Genomic DNA, 22,430 nt, shown 5'->3' on the forward strand with positions numbered 1-22,430 from the left:
TACACTAGTTTAGGATTGACTAAAGCTGCTGTTTAAGGATACGTTAGCCTTGTGAGAAGGGATACTCTTGATTGAGAATCCACAACTTTCCTTGACAACCCAGTTCCAGTTTTTAATCACTTTCCCCTGCTGAACAAACTGCACCTTAATTTCTACTTTCAATCTGTCTGGTAGTGCTCTCTCCTTGTGCTTTCTGTCGCATATTATAACTGATATTTCTCTCTTAGCTTGTTCTTCAAAGGGGGATTTGTCAAGTTGGAAAGCATTAGAGCAGAAGCGGAGAAGAAAGACCCCGTTATTCCTATGAGCTAAGTAGGTTGTTGCTTGGAAGCTGGCAGGGGAGGGAAGCGAGGGTGAGAGCAAGCCTTGGACAAGATTGATGGCCTCGTTGCCATTAAGAAAAAAATTAGCCGGTGGCGGCTATCATATTAAAGGGTGAAGAAGCCGTGAATTATTTTCTTAAAGATCTTATCGCTTACAATGATAATTTTACCTTCCAAAAGGCCACTTTTAATGAGGCGAGCCAGGCAAAAAGTCATGATTTAATGCCAGATTTTTTTTCCCAAACACATTTTACTGCTTTTTTGTCCATGTTTAAAAAGCACCGGTGACCTTTTTTTATTTAGCGTGCCCCAGGTGTAATGCTGAGGCTGATCCTCTTAGGGTTTATAACCTCAACAGAGAGTGCCTTTACCCAACGGAGGGATGATTTAAAGGAGGGCTAGAAATATGAGGCCTCACTGGTACTCGCACAAGTCTCCTGCTCTGCCTTTCCAGAGTGAAATGGTGGCTTGCCTTGGAAATGGTATAGGGAAAGGAGCTCTCGCTGAGAAAGGTTTGGTCAGGTTGTTGGTTGCTATTACAGATTAGTGCTTCGGAAGGAGGGGAAGGCTGGACTTCAGGGTGCTGGTCCTGCACAATTAGCACAATTACCAATACATCTGCATCCTCCATACTAGATTGCAGAGTAGGTTAATATAACCAAAAAGCTCCATTGCTATGTAGAAGACAAAGCCAAGAGAAATCAAGGGTGAAATTCAGCATCTTGCTATTGCAAATATTCTGTCTCCACAAGTATATCAGCTGGCCAGAGAGAACAATCCCCCCTCCCCATATGCTATTCTGGGTTCTTCTTACCCTCCCCCCAGCCAATTTCACAGTGGGAATAGTGGGAGGAAAGCCCCGTTGCAGAGGCCTTCAACTGATGGGTTTTGTTAGGTAAATCCTGCCCCCCGATATTTGGGCAATCTTCAGTGATTCCAAGATGATTGGTGACTTGGAAGCATTTATTCTCCATGACATTTTGGTGCCATTCCACTGGTTCGATTCAAGAGACAAAGGAGAAATACAATATTATATTCCTTTAACAGCGTTCTCTGCTTTTTTATTTCAACCATTTTGCTAGGAATGTCAAGTTTCTTTGAGAGGACAGGAAAGATGACCCGGTGTTGAGAGTGTCCAGGGGGCATGAGGAGACATAATTTTTCCTTGTAGATAGTAACTCCCTAGGGAACAAAAGGCTGCTGGTGTATCAGAGGGTCCAATCACAAGAGTTCAGGTTGCCTTTTGTGGTTTTTTGTGGGGTGGGTTGAATTGACTGGCTTATTTCTTTTAAAAAAAAAAAAACTTCATGATTATAGTGTCAATAGTTGTATAGTTGTCCTGCACCATTGGGTTAATTGATTTGGATGGTTGAGGATTTGATGAAATTCTCCAACACTTTTGTTTATTTAGAACCTCAGGGATGGGGAACCTGTAGCTCTCTAGATGTTTTTGGACTCCAGCTAATGGTCAAGGATAATAGCTGTTTTAGTCTAGGAAAACCAGGAAGGCCTCAGGTTCATACTCTGCCCTCAGTTAGGTAGACTAAATACAGGTTATCTCCTGTTTTGGCCCATTGTCTGCATGAAGAAAGAGGTTTTCTGAGGAGAACATGAGCTGGCACCTAATTTTTCAAAGTAGATGTGCATCCATACCTTCTCCTTCAGGATTTTCTTTTCAAACAAAAATACAGGAAAACAGACTCCATGCAGGAATAAGAACTTGCCCTTAAGGGAACCCAGGGTCCATTGGCCACATTAGAATGGGCCCAGTTAACATTTCGATCACAATCCACAGGTTGAAGAACACTGCTCATTAGTCAAGAGGTTATGTGACCTCAAATTGTTATTCTTTTGATTCAGAAAAGTGCAAATTGTAAGCATTAAAACAATGGACCTTTCGTATTTTCTGGTGGCAGACAATCTGCAACAAAGAAGAGACTTAATCTTCCTCTCCCTCAATCTATCATCCACCCATCCATCCCTTCTTCTTGTTTCCTCTTCACCCTCGAATCCATTTTTACCTGCTATCAAAAAGATGGTTGTGGTGTCATTGGGGTGACCCACCTTTGATCAAATCTGAGTCCAGCTTTGAGCACAATCTACCAGCCAACAACCAAACAGTAATGCTGGTAGGAAGGAGCAAGATGGGCATTTAAAGCTGACAAGATTTCTAATTCTAAACCTTCTGCTCCCATTCCTCCCCCTCCATCCCATCTATGTGCCTGATAATTCTCCTGACGCAGCCTAAATGGAGAAGCAGTTGCCATTCCACCTTGGTGAAATGAGAAACACAAATGAAGTGCGGTTTGGTGCTAGAGCAGGGGCTTGACTCACTGATACAATGTTTAAGATGCTGCCGAGGTATTTAGAATAGAACCGCTTGCTACCATTTTAAGGAGACAGTTTATTCATCTAAACGGCAAGCTTATGTAGAAGAGGGTCTGAGATTGACGTCTTTGGGATTAGTTTAGCCCTGCATTTTTTCTGGAGGTCGTTGTCATGGTGCTCAGGAGGTTTGTCGAATAAATGGGGCCAGCGTTCTTCTTGGGACCACATGCTAAAAACTAATACATAACGTTTAATTTACTGTCTCCGTAGCTAGCCCAGCCATTTTTCAGATAATAATATTGGATTAGAGCGACTTGCAAGGGTGGATGGGAGTGGGCAGGCAGGCATGTGGGGGCTGATGAGGAGCAATGAGAGTCGTTGTTGAGGTTCCTTGAAGCAGAGTCGATGGCTTGTGCACTTTTATTTCTTCACAGAAGCAAATTGAAAAGGGAAGTATCTTTAACTCCTGCGATCAGGTTGTTACATGCAATCTGAGAAAGAAGGCAAGGGTTTACATTGCAACCAGAGCCCTCCCTGATGTCAAAATGTTGTATCTAGCCTATTATGATATGGGGAGAAGGATCCCATCCTTTAGCTTCAAATTTTATTTTGCTATCTTGGCCCTTTCTGATACAAAGATGGTCACATTTTTGCAAGGTGGGTACTTCTCTGAAAATTGTTTCTTGCTGCAGTTAGACGACCAGGGTATTTGTTCCTCAAATGGTTGGTTCGTGTAGGATTTTATAAACATTGTTTTATTTGCCTATTTATTTAATAAACTTACACCCCTCTTTTTCAAATAAATTATAATAAACTACATGATCACAAAACACAGTAACAGTTTTCACCCCCTTCAAAGTGACCACTCCATTATCTCAAAAGACAGGGGCTTTCAGCTGTCACAAACTTATTTAGGTTTAAAGTGTCTGTGTATATGACTAATCTGAGCTGAGGTTGAATCAGTCAAGATTATAAATCCAAACCCAACTATAAGGCTGTGGTAAGTTTAGTGAGGAACTGTTGGCTAGTTTTTGCACATTACACACCAGCCCAGAGATGTTAATGTAATTGGGTTGGCAAATTTCCTAGAAAATAGGCTAATAGCCATTGACATGCAAATATATGCACATTTTAAGTTGTTCACTACTTAGCTGAGCTTATTTTACAGAGCTCAGATGGTTTGGAGTGGGTGGGCACCTTGCCTCGGGTCACTACTGGGGATGGGGGATAATCCAGTGGCAACAGAGAAGTGGGTGATATGAGGCTAGGCTGGTTCAGAAAGGCTTTGCTTTTTTAAAAAAATAGTGGCCTGAGTAGAGTTACTTAGAGAGTTATCAGCTGGATTAATGGGAAAGAGAAGAAGACTATTTAAAGTATAACAAGCAGCATGGTAATTACACAAAAATGGAAGTCACATGAGACAACCTGTTTGCTTGTTTGCTTGTGGGACAATTATTTGCTCCCCTAAAGGGCAGCTGAGGAACTATAAGATTGGTAGAAGGGCCACAATGCTAACAGAGAGGGAGTCCAGCTGCCCAACTGACCACCAGTGAGTCAGAAAGCTCCACCAATAACACTGTCCCACTGACAGTGTTTTGTGAATGATGAAGACCAAAGCAGGACGTGATCAAAGGTAGCAGGGGAGGGTGTAGATCCACAGGATACTAAGCTCCATCATTATCTTGACATATCCCCCTCCCAAGAAAGAAAGAAAGAAAGAAAGAAAGAAAGAAAGAAAGAAAGAAAGAAAGAAAGAGTTCCTGAAACGTTCTGGAACTAAAATTGTGGTTAATGAGGGGGGAAGAAGAGTGAAAAAAGAAAAAGCTATCTCCTGTTGCTGAGCATGTGAGCTTCACCTGCTCACCTGCTGTTTGTCAGTGACCACTGATTTTTTTTTGGGGGGGGGCTGCACTCCACCTGAAAATGAGAACATTTGCACAAATGACAAAGCATATGCAAATCTATGCAAATGGGTGGAGAGTCAAATCAACATATAGTGAGCCCAGAAAATCCTGTTAGCATCCCTGTTCTCAGTAAATGAACCTCCTTAAAATATTGTCAAAGCGCTCTATCATTTCCCATAAATCTTTTTTGTGCATGGAATTTATACCTCTCCCATTGCTCTGAAGTTTGCACAGTACTGATAACCTTCACAGTTTCAAGTAAACTGCTGACAATTTTGCCTGCATAGCTTGTGGTAAAAGAAAGGAAATTCTGTGTTATTTGGGATATTTCTGAGATTAACAGTATAGGAAATCCTGTACTGTAACAGTATAGGAAATCCTATACTGTAATTAGAAAAAGGTTTAATAATATACTAATATTTGTAATTACTGAATGGATCTGTGCAGTTGAATAGTGTTTGGCACCAAATGCTTCTCCCCACTGATTCTGCATTACTGCTTTTATGTCTTTTTGTTTGAGTACATTTTCTGATATATTTTCATGCACATTAAAAGTTAGGAGGTGCAACTGAGGTGCTTTTGCTTGTATCCCTGTTTAAACCCTCAGATAGTATTTCAATGGCTAAGAAATGCAAATAAAAAAGTTTTCTTTAGCAAAAGTAATATTTAGCATGGGCTTCTTAGGGAGCCTCATATGTGGTCATTTGACCAAGGCACTGCTCACCTTTATCCTATGCATTTTGGTGGCATCTTTCTTGTCCAGGTGCAGAGATAGTATTGCACATTCTTTTATAATCCCAGATGATGTATACTTTACCTGTATGTATAATTATGTAGTTTCCCAATGTGTATGCCAGTGATACTGGAGTGGAGATGATGGGGGAACATTATTTCATACAATGCCTTTCACTTAACCCAAAAATTCCAAGTTGCTGTCTTTACTTTTTCCAAATCATCTCTCTTTCCCTAATGGGCAGTAGTTCCTGCAAGATGTAGTTGTGAACTGGTGTTTCTATGTCATGACTGCCAGTGTTGTTCTTCAGTGATGTATTTCCATGTGAGAGATACAAAGCTAAATAATACAGCTACCTCTGCCACTAACACAAACTTAGGAGCACAATGGAGGACAAAGAGGGGCAATGTTCATGCATCCATTCCTAAACATAGGCACTGTATGCAAGCCACCACACATGAGGCCCAGAAATGATATTCTTGTTTGTCCCATACTGGGTGACAGGTTTGGCATGAGGTGAATATTTAGCTCTTTGAATGACTTCCTGCATCATTCTCAAAAGCAATCTCAAGAGTTATCACACCACATGTCCATCTAACTTAGAAGATGTCCCTCTCTATAGCTGGTTGTTGGTGATCATGTTTTCTTAATTAGCATTTTTTGCTATTACATATCACACATCCTTCTACGCTTCCTCTTGAGAACAAGGAACACTTTGCATTGTTAACTGCTTCTCCCTTTCCCCACTTCTTCCACAGTCAATTTTGTTGTCAGCCTCAATCAAGCGAGAAGGAGACTCTCCAACAGCATCACCTCACTCCTCAGATGATATCCATCACTCAGACAGATACCAGGTGAGAGAGCAACCAGGAGGACTCAGCTGATGACTGGAAACCAGGAGTTACTAAGTGCCACTACTAGTTCTTTCAGTGCTGCCATTCAAGTCCTTAACTTTTTAGCCTTTTGTGTTTTTCAGGGATTATAATACCGCCCCCCTTGTTTAATGCATATCTCCTTGCATCTGGGAAATCTTGCCAAAAAAAGTAGTATGGTATACAAATGTTAAATAATACCCTTAACAGGTTTGCACCCAGTATAGCTTTCTGGTTCCTAATGCTTCTTGGTGCATCATGGCATAAAATACAGTTGTTAAGTTAATAATACAGTTACAGTTTTATTATTATTATAATTATACCCCACCCATCTCTATTTATACCCCACCCACTCTGGGTGGCTTACAGTATATCTAAAAACATAAAATCTCCCTGTACAGGGCTGCCTTCAGATGTCTTCTAAAAATTGTCTTCTAAAAGTTATCTCCTTGACATCTGAAGGGAGGGCGTTCCGCAGGGAGAGTGCCACTACTGAGAAGGCCCTCTGCCTGGTACCCTGTAACAATTATTGAATCACGTTAGTTTTAATTTTGATATTACTGTATTTTGTAAATGGATGGAAAATAGGACTAAGCATAATGCCCCAATTAGCCAGAAACAAGTCACCACCAGTGGGACTCCATTCTGAAAATCATGTAAATGGAATTTGCAGGTGTAAAAAGTGTTGTAGCCTTGTCGATTTAATTGTTCAGTAAGTTTTGTATAGTTTATTAAGGTGTGAACACAAAGGTTATCTGCTGTAGTATGTTCAAAGCCAACACAAAGGTTATCTGCTGTACTGTGTCCAAAGCCAATAGAAGTACAACTACAGTTCCTATTAGAGTCTGAAATATGTGCACACGCACACACATTATGGGGTGCTGCCCATCATCTCTATGGGTATATGGTCTGTACTGCTAATTGGATTGCAGCCAGTGCATAACTGTGCTAATGAATCAGTAGTGGTCTGAGATTGGGATGAACGTTTGTGTCTATTGTATGACTAATATATCTAGCATTATATGTCTTTTCTTAATTGTTAGTAGCTCCTGCCATAGTCATAGTTTATATAGTTCAGACTATGCCAGAGATATGAAGTGCTCACACTCTACTTTCTGCTAGTTCACGCTTTCAAAAATGAATCAACACTGTTCTGAATATTGTCAAATACAGATAAACATTGCTAATAGTATTCTTCTGTAAGTGATCCCAGTTTGCATTTGATGGCTTTACTTTTCACAACAGGCACTTCACGGAGACTCATAAATTCTTGATGGAGAGGCAAATGGGAATTATAGTTTGCTTTTATAGGGTAGAAGACTGGAGGAGGATCCTTTTTTGTATTTTTACTGCTCTAGAATTTGCAGGCCGTAGTAGTACAAAGCAACTCCAGTGTATAACTAGAATATGACTAGGGAAATACACAGGCATCAGAGATAAATCTCCTCTGGGAGCTAATCCAATGGGCTTTATGCAAATAAAATAAAATAAAATTCTCCCCTTGATTCCAAGAGCTGCAAGCTGAGCTTTTCACGTGCTGGATGTGTGCCCTGGTTATATATTTCTTTAAAACTGCAGTGCTGGTAATTTTGCATTGCAAGTTCTTTATGGCATTTATGATCTGCTAGGAAATATACTGTATATATTAGTGAGAGATTGGGAAGCAAACTTTTGCTTATGAGGTTGTTCTGAAGGAAATTTCACAAAGTTTGCACTGATAAGCTCTGTTGGTGTCTTAGCAGGGACAGAAACAGTTCACCATTTAGCCCATAGTGATCACATGAAAACTTAACCTGATGCACCTGCAATTACATGTGGGAGCTCTCTGTGATAAAGCAAATATTTCCACATCCCTGCTACCAGTGATCTGTAGAGAACATATATTTTATGTGGATAAATGGTGCAGTCAGCTGCCATGAGGTTACAAAAGGTAGGTGCAGATTACCATTTACTATTTAATTGCCACTTGCAAACACTACGGCATGCATGTGTTTGCAGGTGGCAATTACATAGTAAATGGTAATCTGCACCTACCTTTTGTAAAGCATCAACAGGGCTGTCCTGTCCAAGCTTTCTAAAATTCCTTACAAAATAACCACATGAACCACAGCCATACATCTAGAGCTGTCAGAACTGGGCTATGGGTTGTGGTCTGCAGTTGGGAACATGGAGTCAGGACCCAAGGGAAGTGAGGAGGCAGGGTCAGAGAATAAAGATTGAATAGCAATTAGTACCAGAGGTGAAATCAGAAGACAGGACTCAGGAACATAGAGTAATAAGGATCAGAGGTCAAAAACCAACGCAGAGCCAGTAGGAGTCGGGACCATAGTAAAATCAGGATCAGAGGGTAAACCAGAAGGCAGAACTGGGGTACCTCCACATGACCTGTTTATTGAACATTCATCCTTGTTTTACTCTAAGGTGCTACTGGAAGGAATTTTTTAAATTTTGTTTCATCCTGGTTTGTTTGCATTGTTATATGGCTTCCCGTCAATCATTTCCAACACTTTCTAGTCTAGTGCATTGCCTCATCACTTTCTGCACCACAAAAAGTCCTTTTTCTAAAGTGGGGTTGTTGTGCAAGAGCACCAGAATGCTTTAATCTACTTTAATTGTGCGAACCTTAATTAGCTGGTATGCAATTGAATCTTTCCCGCAAAACAGTAACAGTCTGGAATGGATCTTAGTAGAACAAGCAAAGTTCTACTGAGACAAGAAGCCTCTTGTTTTCCTTCCTGCCCAGGCTTGAATAGTCATTCTGGAAGGTACCTGCCCAAGAAGTTGTAGTGATTTTGCTTGCCACATGGGGTAATTAGTGGTCAACAGTTCCTGAAATATGTATTTAGATCTAGTTGGATACAAATGTAATCTGGTAAAGCAAGGGAAAATTCAGTAGGAACAGAATTAGGAAGTGAAGCGTTATTATGAGAGCTGAAAGGTTGATCAGAAAACTAGGATCTAGTCCAAGTTATAATTTGGCAGCCAAAATTAGTTGCTAGCTCTCTCCTACTTGGCTGTTTGGCACCTATACTGCATTTTTCTGTGTTCTTATAGAAAAGGGGAGAAATGTTTTAAGTTAACAGTGTTGTCCCACATGCATTTGATTTAAACTAGAGTTATAGAAAGGCTACTACAAATATTGTTGTGGAATTATGGTATAAAGAAAAAGAACAGATTATGTTGCAATTGAAACTGTCCCCTCTGCATTTGCAGCTCAGGCCCAGAAGCCTTGAATTGTTTTCAGAGAGAGCAAGTGAAACTGACAGGAAGTTGTTGGTTTTTTTGAGTGATCATGTTGAGTGAAATAGCAACGGCAGGATGGTTGAGGAAAAGAGGTGAAAGGAAGCAGAAATGTAGGTAGGTAGGTAAATGAGAGGTTTGAAGTTGCTCTGGCTGCATTAATCTGACATCTCTTGAGTAACACAAGGAGAACAGTATTGCTTTTTGAAAATGGAATTTTTATACTGTGTCCTTTCTTCCCAGCTTTCTGCATAAGAATAGGATTAATGACATGACTGTTTCTTGACAAAAAGAAAGAGCTGTTCCAGTTAAAGAGTATAACACAGAGTCTAACACAGAGAATCAATTTAGGTCAGGTCCTAGAAAATATTGGAGCACTCCTATCTCTCCTTGTAATAAATGTGAAATGAGGATGCTAAGCACTAGACAGAGTCAGGTTCCAATATTCCAGACCAGGGTTTGGATAGTAAGTAGAGTGGAGCTGCTTGGTAAAAGTGCAATTTGCCTGAAGAAAAATCCATTAAAAATAGGATTTCACCCTCTCTCTAGGCAGTCAAACTGAGAGGAGGAGCCAATCTCATTCAGCCCAGGTGCATTCTGCCTTTGGCAGAATCAGTAGGCTATGGCTCCTTCTGTAAATGTGCCAGCCCATGTCCCCTCCACCTTCCATAGATATTGCCAGCATGTACAGTACTAATCAGGCCATTAAAATATGCTTACATTATCCAGTTTATTACAGAGATTTGTTTTTGCTTTGCACAAGTACACACAATGCCTTTGTTGGTTGCTGGCTGGTCTTTATATGGGCTGATCTTGTCTTCCAAAGATTCATAATACGCACATCCTTTGAAGATGTGCTTAAACAGTAGAGTGAAGGAATTCCCAATGGTACTCCCTAAACTCCAAGATACGTTACAGTATTTTGCACCCAGAAATATAAAGACTAGTATATTGTGATGTGCTGCATTCTTGCACAAGTCACTGAGGGATAGTCCACTGGCAACTCAAGTGCATCAGATAATGTGGATAAAGCTTCTAAAGAAGAGGCTCAGTGTACTAGAACGAAGCTGCCAGCCGAGACTTCACTTGAAACAATTGCCCTCCTCCTCTCTCCTCAAAACCTCAATAATATGTATTTTACTACTTGTTTTAGCTTACAAAATAATGTCTTAACATCTGTGAAATATAAAGCATTTCATTCATACATCAGTTTGTGACAGATACAAGGCATTTGCTGTTTCTTAAAATCAGTGCAGACTTAGCATACAGAGGTGCTAATTAGGAAAATAGACAGCAGACAGTTGAGATTGCCCAAAATACTTGATTTTTCTCTTTTTCCCCCTTCAAAATCATACTGTCTACTTCTGTGCATATTGACCTAAGATATCTTATCTGCAATTGACCCCAGTGAATTATAATTAATATAAATGGGAACAGACTACAATACAATAAAAAATGAGTAATCTCTCATTTAAGACTGTACAGCTAGTGTCCCCACCTTGTAGGGGAGATGTGCAAGAGATATCAAAATGAGTTAAAAAGTATAAAATAGCAGAGAGATCAGAAGGGTGCAGACCTGTCCCAAATTTCATCCCTTAAGTTATGTATTTACTGAAAAGAAACATGGAAAAGCCCGGTATATTGAAATAATTCAAAAGCTTAGGAAAAAAGCATTTCGAGAGGCTTACGGTTTTTAAAGGTTTTTTTTTTAAAGCAATTTAGGCCTCAGGATTGCAACACTGTCACACATGTTTGCCTTTAAACACTTGGATAGTCTTTGATGGCTTCAGCAGGATTGCTAATAGGATCAAAGTGAATCACTTCCCTTAAGTGTTTGCAGGATGTGGACCCTGGTTGGCAGGATAAAGGCCATTTTATAGATTTATCATTCTTGCAATCACTGACTGTGACTTTAGAGTCATAAAAGACTAAAATAATGACTGCTTTGTCCAATAACATGTTGTATTTGGTAAGGTTTTATCTTCATTTCATCCCTATAGAGAACTTCAGCTCATCACTGCCTTTTGACAGGAAAAGGGAGGAATGCTTATGTTTCTAGGAGTCTACAAGACCTGCACACACCACTTTTTGTTAGCCCTTTTTATTATACATGCACACGGCAGGTAAAATACTAAGTATTTCACATAGCTTAATAAAAAGCCAGACTTTCCACACATGCCAAGAACAATTTACTGGATGTGATTCTAGCAACGTCCAGTGATACCTATAGCATTTCTTAGAAAACTGGTGCCTCTCTCAATGGAGACATCAATTTATCAAGAGGGGTACCTTTATACAGTTGCACCTTGTGTGCAAGTGTGCACTGCTGGGTTGTTGGTTTTCTTCTGCTTAGCCTCACAACTATTATTGCTGAGGGTTCTTAAGGTTCAAAGTTATGAAGCTGCTTATACCTGGGAAGTTACTTTATTGGTGCAGGGCACCCAAAAAGGCAGCTTGCCTTCTACAGAAAGTTGGAGTGGGTTCCTGCACTTTTTGTAATAGAAATAAGCCGTGCTTTTTTTCTTAAAAAATGTTTATGGGTACTCTCATTTTCCTACTCATATTGAAATACTGACCTGACCCTCAATAAGGCCAAACTTAGATTCACAAAATGTTTAAGGGTATGCGAACCCCTGCATCCCCCCAGAAGAAAAGCACTGGATATAAGCTTGAACTGTCTGTTTACAACGGTGGCAATATCGGGGCTGCTAATTGCAAAGTTATCTATCCAAATTTTGTTAGCTTGCCATTTTCCTGCTCATTTCTCAAAGTCTCGGCAAGTTAAATTTATGCTTGGGGAGCAGACTGCATCTTGTCTGTAGTTGTACAGGAATGCATGTACACGTATGAACACTTAAGACACAGGGAGGCAGCCTTGATGTGACGACAGGGGTGTTGCACGCATTTAGCAGTGTCCCTGTTTCCTTCGCCGACTTGCCGGAGGATTTGCTTGCGTAAAAGAATGTACCTTCCGTGCTTCTCTTCAAAACACAGACGTCCATTAATAGGGCAGATTTTGGGGGAGACGCCGAGCGACGGGAAAGGAAGTGCTGCTTTGTGCCGGGGACGTTTATAGCCCTGCGTGGGGATATGGGGAGTGAGCAGTTGCGTCTCGGGAATTGGGCTCCTGGTGGTGTTAGAGGAGGGGCTGAGGGAGATCGCATCAAGCCTAGTGGTATTTGCGGCGCGAAGAAGAAAGCGTGGTAGCAAAAGCAGAAGTCCCTAGTCCCAGACCGCTCTTTGCTGCCCCGTTGCCATGAGAACAGCTTCCTCCCCCTGAACTCTCACCCCGCGCAGGCCGCGGCGACGCCTGGTCACATGATCGGAGCTAACATGGCGGCGGCCGCTGTTATGGGGAGCTGATTGCAGGTGCCGGGGCCGTTGCCTGCATCCGCCCTCATCCCCGGCCATGCAGAGCGAGAGAAGGGAACCCGGTGGTCGAGAAGAGGTGCGAGCGGGGCGCGTCTGAGAGGCCGGAGCGTCTCTGGGGCCGGAGCCGCCAGGGCAGGAGATGGGGCTTGTTTACATCCGAACGGGGGTTGGGCCATCATCCCTGAGGTGGGAGGGGTCTGCTTATATCCATATCCATAAACTTGGAGGGTGCATTTTTTTCATTTAAGGACGAGGCATACCCTCCTCCCATCTTCGGGGCCGTGCAGAACGGCTTTGTTTATCTAAGGATGACACGGGTCCCTGGAGGGGAAAGACCAGGAGGAGGTTGTTTATTTTTGGTATCTAGGAACTAAGAGCAATACTGGTATACTTGTTCATTTGTAAGGAGATTAATTTATAGCTAAGCCAAAGCTAGACAGCAGGCTGTAGGCTGCTTTCCCCCATACAGTAGTCTTGTAGGCTGAGGAATTAGGGAGTGGGGAAGTGGTATGGAACCTTGCAAGCAGTTGGGATGAACTACATTTAGGGTGCTGTGGATATGTATATTTCGACAACAGCCAAGTCAGAGGAAATGTGGGTGTATTTGTGTTTTAAGAAGTTATCTGGGGAAGATTAAATTGTGGTATTGGTTTGAATTGGTAAATATAGGCAACACCCAAAAGGGAAGTTTGTCAGGTAGATGAGAGTGCTGTGGTGGATTTTTCTAATCTAATTCCCCCATACACTCCCTAAGACTGCTTCTCAGAATGGGGTAAATAACTCTGTGGTTTTCTCACCAGCAAGTTCCTAATGCTTTTTTGCTCCTGATCTTATCTTAACAGACCTTCTTGCGAGTGAGAGCAAACAGACAGACCCGGCTGAATGGTGAGTGCAGAAGAAATCCTGTACCATTTTCCCCCTTGTTCCAAGATGAAGACTTTCATTATCTGGGCCTAACAAGTATAATGCTTCCTTTCTTTACAAGATTCCTGAACTAAATATGCCCCAAAGGGTTAAAGCTTCAAATCAATCATTTGTATTCCTAACACGTTTTGTTCCTCTCTGAACCCTGTCTTAAGTTGCTGCCCCTGGGTTACATTTATGTAGGCCTCCCAATGACATTGCTTTTCAGGCAGCTTGCAAACATAAAATATAATGCGGTAAAACAACAATTGCAGGAAATTATTGTCAGCAAAGGTAAGAGAGAGAATCATTTACTCAACATTATTAAAAACACACCATGTGGAAGCAGTAGATTACAGTTCAAAACTTTAAATAATCACAGATCTGAAAATGCTTGGGAGAATTATTTTTTTTAAGTATTTTACCTGGCATTGAAATGGCCATAAAGAGGTGGCAAGCAGGCCTCTCTGAGGAGGGCATGCCACAATTGGGGTACCACCACTTATTGTTAAATGGCCTGGTTAATATTGCAAAGGAGAAATTATCAATGCCAAGTAGAATAATTATTTTACTGCTTGCCATTTTAAAAATAATGATTTACTTATGGGTGTAATGAGATTAGTCTTTTTTCCCAATGGCATTGTTTTCACTTGGTTACCTGTTATAATCTCCAGCTGTCAACAATACCTGCTTACAGCTAAAAAAATACATACAACTATAATTCCTGTTTGTTTCATTTATTACAACTTTTTTAAATTCCACCTTTCTTTCAACACCCTCCCCCAATGCTGTTTTGAAACAATGTGCAGGATAAAAGCCTTTAATATCTCACCTGGTTATATGGACCTGATACCTCAGTAATTTGCAACTTGGAGCTGAACCTAACTATTACTACTGTGTATGTAATAGCAGATTCCATAATTTTTGGTCTTAGAATAGACCTGCCTTCAGAGAAGTAATTAATTCAAGATGTATTTTGTAATTTTTATCCAATAGTACGTAAAACACAGTGTATTGTCACTAAGTAGGAATAATTTTTCAAACATTTTGTATAGTGACCCTTTATTTTAATTGATTCTACTTCCACTGCCAGTGAACAGAAAAACATGTATTTTTATCATCTTTAATTTGGTCAAGAGTAAAGATTATGAAAATTCATCCCTGAGAAGTTAAGAGCAACTTTAAATTATCCTGACAGTGCAGGAGGAAAGTTTCCTTGAATTCTTGAATGCCAGCAAGATTCAGAGCTGTAACATACTATGTTGGATAAAAGGAGAGAGCTCTTGAATTAATGAGGACTGTGCACTATGTAGTGAATACACGTGATCTGACTTTCACATACACAACTACAATATATTTCTGCTACTGAATAATTCTAGGATATGATTAATGAATACAATTGCGGTATTCTATTGATCATCTTGCAAACATTTCCTTAGGACACTTGGAGCTATTACTGGAAATGATTATAGCAGAATGCTAATATTTTTCAAAAAGAACATGATCATTTTTTGAAAGCAGACCTAGGTTTTGCCAAATATATTGTATGTTGGCTGTATTTGGACATAATGCTAAACCAGCATTTCCCAACTTGGTTGCCTCCAAATGCTTTCAACTTCATTTCCCATCTTCCCCAACCACTGAGCACCCTGGCTGGGGTTAATGGGAGTTGGCATTCAAAGAATCTGATGAGCATCAGATTGGAGAAGGCTGTGCTAAACCATGGTCTTGCATTATAAGAACAAACCTCAGTAAACCTTGGGCCAGTATACCCAACCCTCCCCTCTGGCTTGGCTATAACAGGAAGATCATCACCAGTTTAACATGTTGTGTAAACCATAAGCTGTCATTAGTTTTAACTGTGGTTGGCTTAAATAAATTATCATCACAGACGTATGATATGAAGTTGTCTTGTTTCCACTAACTATAGTTTGACCTAGTTCAGAGGACACAGCAATCTGCAATGCATCTAAAACCAGCATTGAAAGTTTCCAAACTCTTCTGCATGGCTGTGGTAGTGATAGGGGCATGAGTCCTGGGCAACCTGTTGTTCATTCTCACAATGCTAAAGTGTGGTTTAATATTGCATCTAAACCATTTCATTGTTTCTGTGTTAGATCATTGTGAGTGTTTGGTGTCCCATCATAAACACATCACTTGCTCTTCTTCCTCATTATCTTTACTAACTGCTATGTTGTGTTAGTTGTATATCTTGTGGTATTTGAAGAACAGCTAAAGTTATAGGATAGTTGGGAGTCTAAAATCAGCAAGGAAAAGACTGGAGCTTGGGTCTTAAGTCCTACAGTGCTTTGATTTTGCTTTGATTTGTTAAGTCACATAACATACAAGATTCACATTCCTCTTTCAGTCCCCCACCCCACCTTTTCTATATACCTGAACACCATTACAGTTTCATTCTTTGGAATACTGTTATTAGTCAAGCAGAACTAGCCCAGCCATAAGCTTAAGTAACAATAATGATTATCTGCCTAGGATTAGCAATATATGAGTAGTTCAGAATCCTTCAGTTGGAGATTGCTTTACACTTGCTAAACAACTTAATCAACTCTTGTATTTTTGTTCATCCTTCCTTCAGGTTATTTTTAGTCTAGATTGGCACTTTCTGTAGACATAGGCAATTCATTTATCTTTTTACTTTGGGGTTCCACTGAACTCTCGGGATAGAAATCTCTCATTGAGACTGTATTTTGCCACACCACTGTTTCCAAAGTCTGTCTCTCTTTGTAGTCTTTTACAAGGACTTGGTCAAGATGTCTTTGAAGATCCAGGTGTGGTAAAATTCTCTTTGCAGATCCTCCCCTTCAACCAACTCATTTTTTTTTGAAAATCAGTAACACTTCCAGCAACACAGAGGTTATTGTAAAGAGACTAGAAATCAACTGATCTCTGCCAAATGGAGGAAGTGAGTAGATTAGCTTGCTGTTTCTACCTCTATACTTTATGTTAATGGGCTAATGTCTGTACCTTGGAGACTACTGTTGCAAACTCATTCCCATGGAGACACTATAGAACAGAGTATTGGATTAGATGGGCTTTTGGCCTGATCCAGAGGTGGACTGTTATTATGGTTTCAGCTGATGGTCTAAAGCTGATGGAAGGCACTCTGCGTCACTGAAGTCACCTGAGCCTCAAGGGACAGCAAAGGATCCAGAAGCACCACCAAGATGTATCCGCTCCTTGAGAGGGAGTATAACCCCATCAGGAGCAGGCAGCTTCTCTTTCATCTAGTCTAAGGAACTACCCACTAACAATGCCTTTGCCTTATCTGGATTGAGGTTCAGTTTATTGGCTCTCACCCAATCCATTACTGAGGCAAGACAACACAGCACGTCCACTACCACACCTGCAGATATAAAGGAGCAGCAGAGCTGTAAGTCATCATCAGATTGCTGATTAATGTACTTCAAAACTCTGGATAACCCCAGTCAGCAGTTTCATGCAGATGTTAAAAAGCATAGGGGATAAAATTGAACCCTGAGGAACCGCACACTGAGGGCTCCACATTGCTAAAGAGCATCTCCCAAGCATCACCCTCTGGAAACAACCATCCAAGTAGGACCAGAACCATCACAAATTGGTGCTGCCCACCCCTATCTCGGACAGCTGCTCTAAAAGGAGACTCTGTGTGATGGTATCGAAAGAAGCTGAGAGATCAAGGAGAATTAACAGGAACACATTTGCCCCGCTTTTCTCCTGACAGAGATAATCATTCAGAGTGGCCATAGCAGTTTCTGTGCCAAAACTGGGCCTAACCACCATTTGAAATGTATCTAGAAAATCAGGTGAATAGGAGGCTTTGCCTGTACTAGATATTGCATAAGATAAAACTTACTTTTATGTTTCTTTTGTTTGTTTCTACTCTCTATTCCATGACTTGGTCAAAGGCCTTAGAAGGTCCTTTGTGAGAAGCCATGTTAGAAGAGTGCTAGTTCTTTTGGTGAGTTTTTTTTAAAAGTGGGATGCAAATCTACGCAGATCACAATAGCTGACTCTCTTCATTTTCCTGTGCCTCAAATAATTTAGCAAATAGTGATAGCTGCAAAAGGTGCACCACCTCTTTATTAGCAGAATTAGAGGTGTTGGAAAGATATGTCTTTGAAAAATCTTTGACCTTGATATTGCTTCCCACTTAGAGTAGTTGTATGCAAAGATGGCGGTGGTAAATTACACATATCAAGGGGTGCAGCAGCAGATCTTTAAGGATGGGCAGCTTCACATGAGACAGTCCTTCATGTAGCTTGGTTTCAAGCCGTTTAGAGTTTTATAGGTAACAACCAGCACTTTGAATTATGTTCTGAAATGGATTGGAAATTAATGTTGCTGATGGAATAAAAGGTTCACATGATCCCATCACTTTGAAGTGATGAAGAACCAATGTGATCATTCCTCAAATACAATCATGCACACTCTACCAAACATAGGACCTTCATTTTTTACTTCATGAAAATAAACTCTAGTTTGCCCAGTAATTCTCAAACCTTGCTTCAAGCTGTCAGTCATGAACATTTCAGTTTGTTTTTGTGTTTGACTTGGACCAATCCCACCTGTTCTGAAGCAGAACAGAACAATGCTGGAAAGAAAAAAAGACAATTTTGTCCAGTGTTCAGATCCCTATATTCCCATAATTATTCACATAAATTGTCATGGCTATTTGTCACTAAAAAAAAAAAATTCTTATAGACTCTTAAAAAACAACAACCTCTAGAGTTAAAAAGAAAAGAAAGAATGGAAGAAAGCATGCAAAATGTATATAATGTGAGAGAAAAATGCAAGGCCTAGTTATAAGAATGCCCAAATAATGTAAATATCACTCTATTAATTAGTTGTAAAGTAACATGTTTTAGTGGTCACATTTGCACCAAGTTTTAGAAAATATATGAAGAACTATTAATGAAGAAAAAGATACTAAAATTAAATATTTGGCATTTTTAAATGATTAAATTAAAAAATTGGCATTTTAAATTATTTAAATCAATTCACTCTGACTAAAGTAGGTCTCAATATCCAGAAATCCTAATGCATCTCACAACAAACTGTTCAGGTACCTTGTTAGACCTCGTATCAGCACTGTACTTGGGACATGCATGCAGTCTTGTCCAGCACAAGAAACTGAAATGGAGAGGACTTGAACCAGTAATGATTGGCAAGCGGTCAGGACTGAGTGAGGAATCTGCCGGCATTGCATCTTTAGCAGCAGCAGGCTGATGGAATCTACTCTAGAAGCTTCAGGATGAATAAATGGATAGACGAAACAAGTTAGGGGGTTAGAAGTGATATTGACTGGGCCTCTTTAGCACAACTGGGTGCCTAGGATAGATGGGGTGCAGAGTTCAAGCTTGGGTTTTTGTGCCTAAATGGCAGACAAAACATAGATTAAGCATATACAAGATAGGTATGTAAGAGAACTCAGTATGAATTCCATGCTTCCACCCAGCAGCTGAGCTCAGCTTCAGAAGAGTTCCAGGGATCTGCTGCACAGTACACGTGGAGGCATGGCAAGATAAAGGCAGGGGATTTGTGAGAAAATGAAGCAGAATAAGAAAAGACTTCAGAAAAGGAGGAGTGCTCCCATGCCCAGTAAGAATCATGAGAAGCCTACTTGTTTCCTAGAAAGACCTGTCAATCAGGAGCATAACACATGATAAACTCCCTTAATAGAGCAAGAAAACAAGAGCCTGATAAACATGTCAGTAACATAAAACATGTCAGTAACATAAAAGATCGAACTAAGCATTAGTTCTTCTATCTATGAGAGCCAGTGTGCTACAGTGGTTAAGAGTGGTGGACTCGTAATCTGGGGAACCGGGTTCGCATCTCCGCTCCTCCACATGCAGCTGCTGAATGACCTTGGGCTAGTCACACTTCTCTGAAGTCTCTCAGCCCCACTCACCTCACAGAGTGTTTGTTGTGGGGGAGGAAGGGAAAGGAGAATGTTAGCCACTTTGAGACTCCTTCAGGTAGTGATAAAGCAGGATATCAAATCCAAACTACTACTACTACTACTACTACTACTACTTCATCATCATCTGCAATACGTCAAGGACCACCTCTCCATATGAACTTACTTGGACCCTGAGATCATTTTCTGAGGCCCTTCTTCATGTACCTCCTCCACAAGAGGTCTGAAGGGTGGCAACACGAGAATGGGCCTTTTCTGCAGTGGCTCCCCATTTGTGGAATGCTTTCCTCAGGCTGGCACCTTCATTACACACTTTTAGGAGCCAGGTGAAAATGTCCCTCTTTAACCAGGCCTTTGGCTGAGTGACATCTGATGCTCTTTAAAAGTATGTTTTGGAAGTGGGGATTATTGAGGAGTTTGTGTTTTTATTATGTATTTTGTGTCTTTTATGTTGTGAACTACCCTGAGATCTACAGGTATAGGGTGGTATACATTTTATAAATAAATAAATTGGATCAACAAAATAGAGGCTGTCACAGATGAGTTCTCAATGTGGAAGGGCAGGTCTCCCCCTGTATTTTAGGGTCCAGGCATAACAGTGCAGCTGAAGTAACTTTCTGCTGCAACTCAAGGGCCAAAGTCAGTGTAGTCCAGGGTGAGCCACGGCCGTAATGAAGAGGGAAATTTGGCAAGATAGATTGCTTGACATTATGGACACGCTGGTGCACTGGCATCATTAATGTAATATAAGTGGCCTCCTTGCATCCTGGGTGAGAACTGGAATAAAGAAGCTTTTTTTAGAAGAGATCCACACTTAAATGAGGGACATTTAAGTGAAAGTCTTTTTTTCATTCTGTTTTATATTCAGATTTTTTTTTAAAAAAAAACCCTGTGACTTAAGGGTAAGGAAAAATCAACCCAGCCCCCCTCTTTGCTCCTGCGACAGGAATACAGGGGAGAAGGATTAGCGAGCTAATTAGAAATGATTGCATCTATCAGCACTAATTAACAATACTGTGGTCTCACTTGTGTGTTCTTTTGAGCTGTTCTCCTTCGGGACAGCTCAGCAGTTGCCCCCCTTCCTCTGGGGCTCCTCCATCCCTCCTACGTTGATTAGAAGTGATAGTTGAGCTCTATAGTAGCAATTGGAAATTCTGTTCAGTGGCTTTCAAACAGCCCCCGTTTTTTCTCTCACACACTCCAGATCCACCTCTGCCTGTATCAAGCTACTGCAAAAGGTGTTGGAACAGAAACTTTTTGTTAGCTTCTTAACTCCATTTACACTTTTGTTCATGCTGCTCTTACTTTGTGAGCAAAGCAATTTTTCTTTGCCCAGTGTCTCATGGGTCTCTAAGGTGGACTGGGTTGCTTAGAGCCCCTAATGCTCTTATTTGCTGGATGTTGTTGAAAAGTTTGCCAGCTGAGGCACAAAAATCCTTTGCATTAGTACTGTGTGTGTCATGATAGCACACTAGCAATGATGACAGAAAAATCTGCTGACATATAACCGGTTCAAAAAGATTAAGGATCAGTATAATGACAGGTCTAAAAGTTTTGCAAGGGCACTTAAAATTCAAGTTTAGTTTTTCATTAAGTGGACTTTTAAGTTTATAGAAATGATTATTCATGGACCCTGAGTTTTTATGAAGTGGTTTTCAAGTTCTTTTTCCGTTATTCTCACACCAGACTTATGGAATAAGTTACATTATGTCCATAGGGTTTGCAGTAAATTGTTTTACAAATCATGCCACTGGGAGTCAACAGGGAATGTTGCCCCAGCTGCTCCTTGAGGGCAATGAGAAATATTTCTGAAATCCAGGTGGTTCGAACCATGCCTCATACATATTGAGGATCTGAGCGAGTATGACATCGGAGGGGAGTCATTATTAGCTCTGGATTTGGTAGTTGAGACCCACAAATGCAAGTCAGGTGGGTAAGACATACAGATTTAGGACAGATTTGCAAATCATATTCCTTGGGTGAATTAGGATTACCTTCACCTGCCAAAGTGAGAGAGCCCTGTGTGCAGCTTCTTGTGGGAGGGCTCTTGCTTCCACCTTGGAGAAAATGTCCAAGAAAGCAACCTCTCTAACGGAGACCTGCCAAAGATGGAGCTGCAGTCAGGAGATAGTGCCTGAAACTGTTTCCTCTTCCTTGTTTCCCAGAAGTGTGAGAGAAATAGTTAGGTGTGCCCCATCCAGAATGGACTATCTCTCTTCAGAAGGCTGCATCAACTCTTCTCATTCCTGTACTCATTCCCACATGCCAGAAAGGAGCTTTGTTATTCTAAACACAGTGCGTTAGCTGTTTAGACTTGCCCTCTTTTGTCTTCCTTTCCCTCCTGGAGAAGGGGGGACAGAAACTTTGAGTCCTCTTAGCTCCACTTCAAGTATGATGGAGTTGGCTTTTTTGTTTCTTGAGAGAGTGTTTTAGTTCTAAGTATAGGAGGGAGAAAGTGGGCAGGTGCCCGTTAGCACTACACTGTATAAACAGCCTAGTGATAATGGTAGCTGCACCTCTCTGCCCTGTGTTCTTCAGGTGGGGAGAGGAGCTCTAGAGTAATTGGAGTGAGGATAGTGGCGATGGCTCAGGCAAATGGGTTGCAGGTGGATGCCTGATCCTCCTCTGCTGATTAACTAGCCTGTATTGCCAGCCCAAAGTGCTTGAATTTGCTTATATGTTAACTCCAGAGAAAAAGGCCCCAAACAGAAAAAAATTAATACCTTTATTGAGTCAACATTGGTCTGGTTAAAAGCTTTTGCTGGATTCCTGTATTGCCTCCTTGGGTTATGACTAAAAGCCTACCCTGCTTATGGCATTTGTCTTATTTTCCAG

At 40.8% G+C, this 22,430-nt stretch overlaps 1 protein-coding gene across 13 annotated transcripts in view; it reads left to right on the top strand.

Annotated features, from left to right (window-relative positions):
• The window catches only part of RNF220 (ring finger protein 220), a 327,501-nt gene that overhangs the window by 239,922 nt on the left and 65,149 nt on the right, over nucleotides 1-22,430 (top strand). For 12 of the 13 annotated variants that reach the window (XM_081914744.1, XM_081914747.1, XM_081914743.1 and 9 more), the window contains 2 exons: nucleotides 6,047-6,142; nucleotides 13,615-13,657. In XM_081914744.1, coding sequence (XP_081770870.1) covers nucleotides 6,047-6,142; nucleotides 13,615-13,657 — 139 coding nt within the window. Of the gene's footprint in view, nucleotides 1-6,046; nucleotides 6,143-12,682; nucleotides 12,849-13,614; nucleotides 13,658-22,430 lie in introns of those variants that run through there. The other variant, XM_081914740.1, reaches the window with a different exon arrangement.

Source organism: Podarcis melisellensis (assembly GCF_964234715.1).
Source record: "Podarcis melisellensis genome assembly, chromosome: 6".
Lineage (NCBI taxonomy): Eukaryota > Metazoa > Chordata > Lepidosauria > Squamata > Lacertidae > Podarcis > Podarcis melisellensis.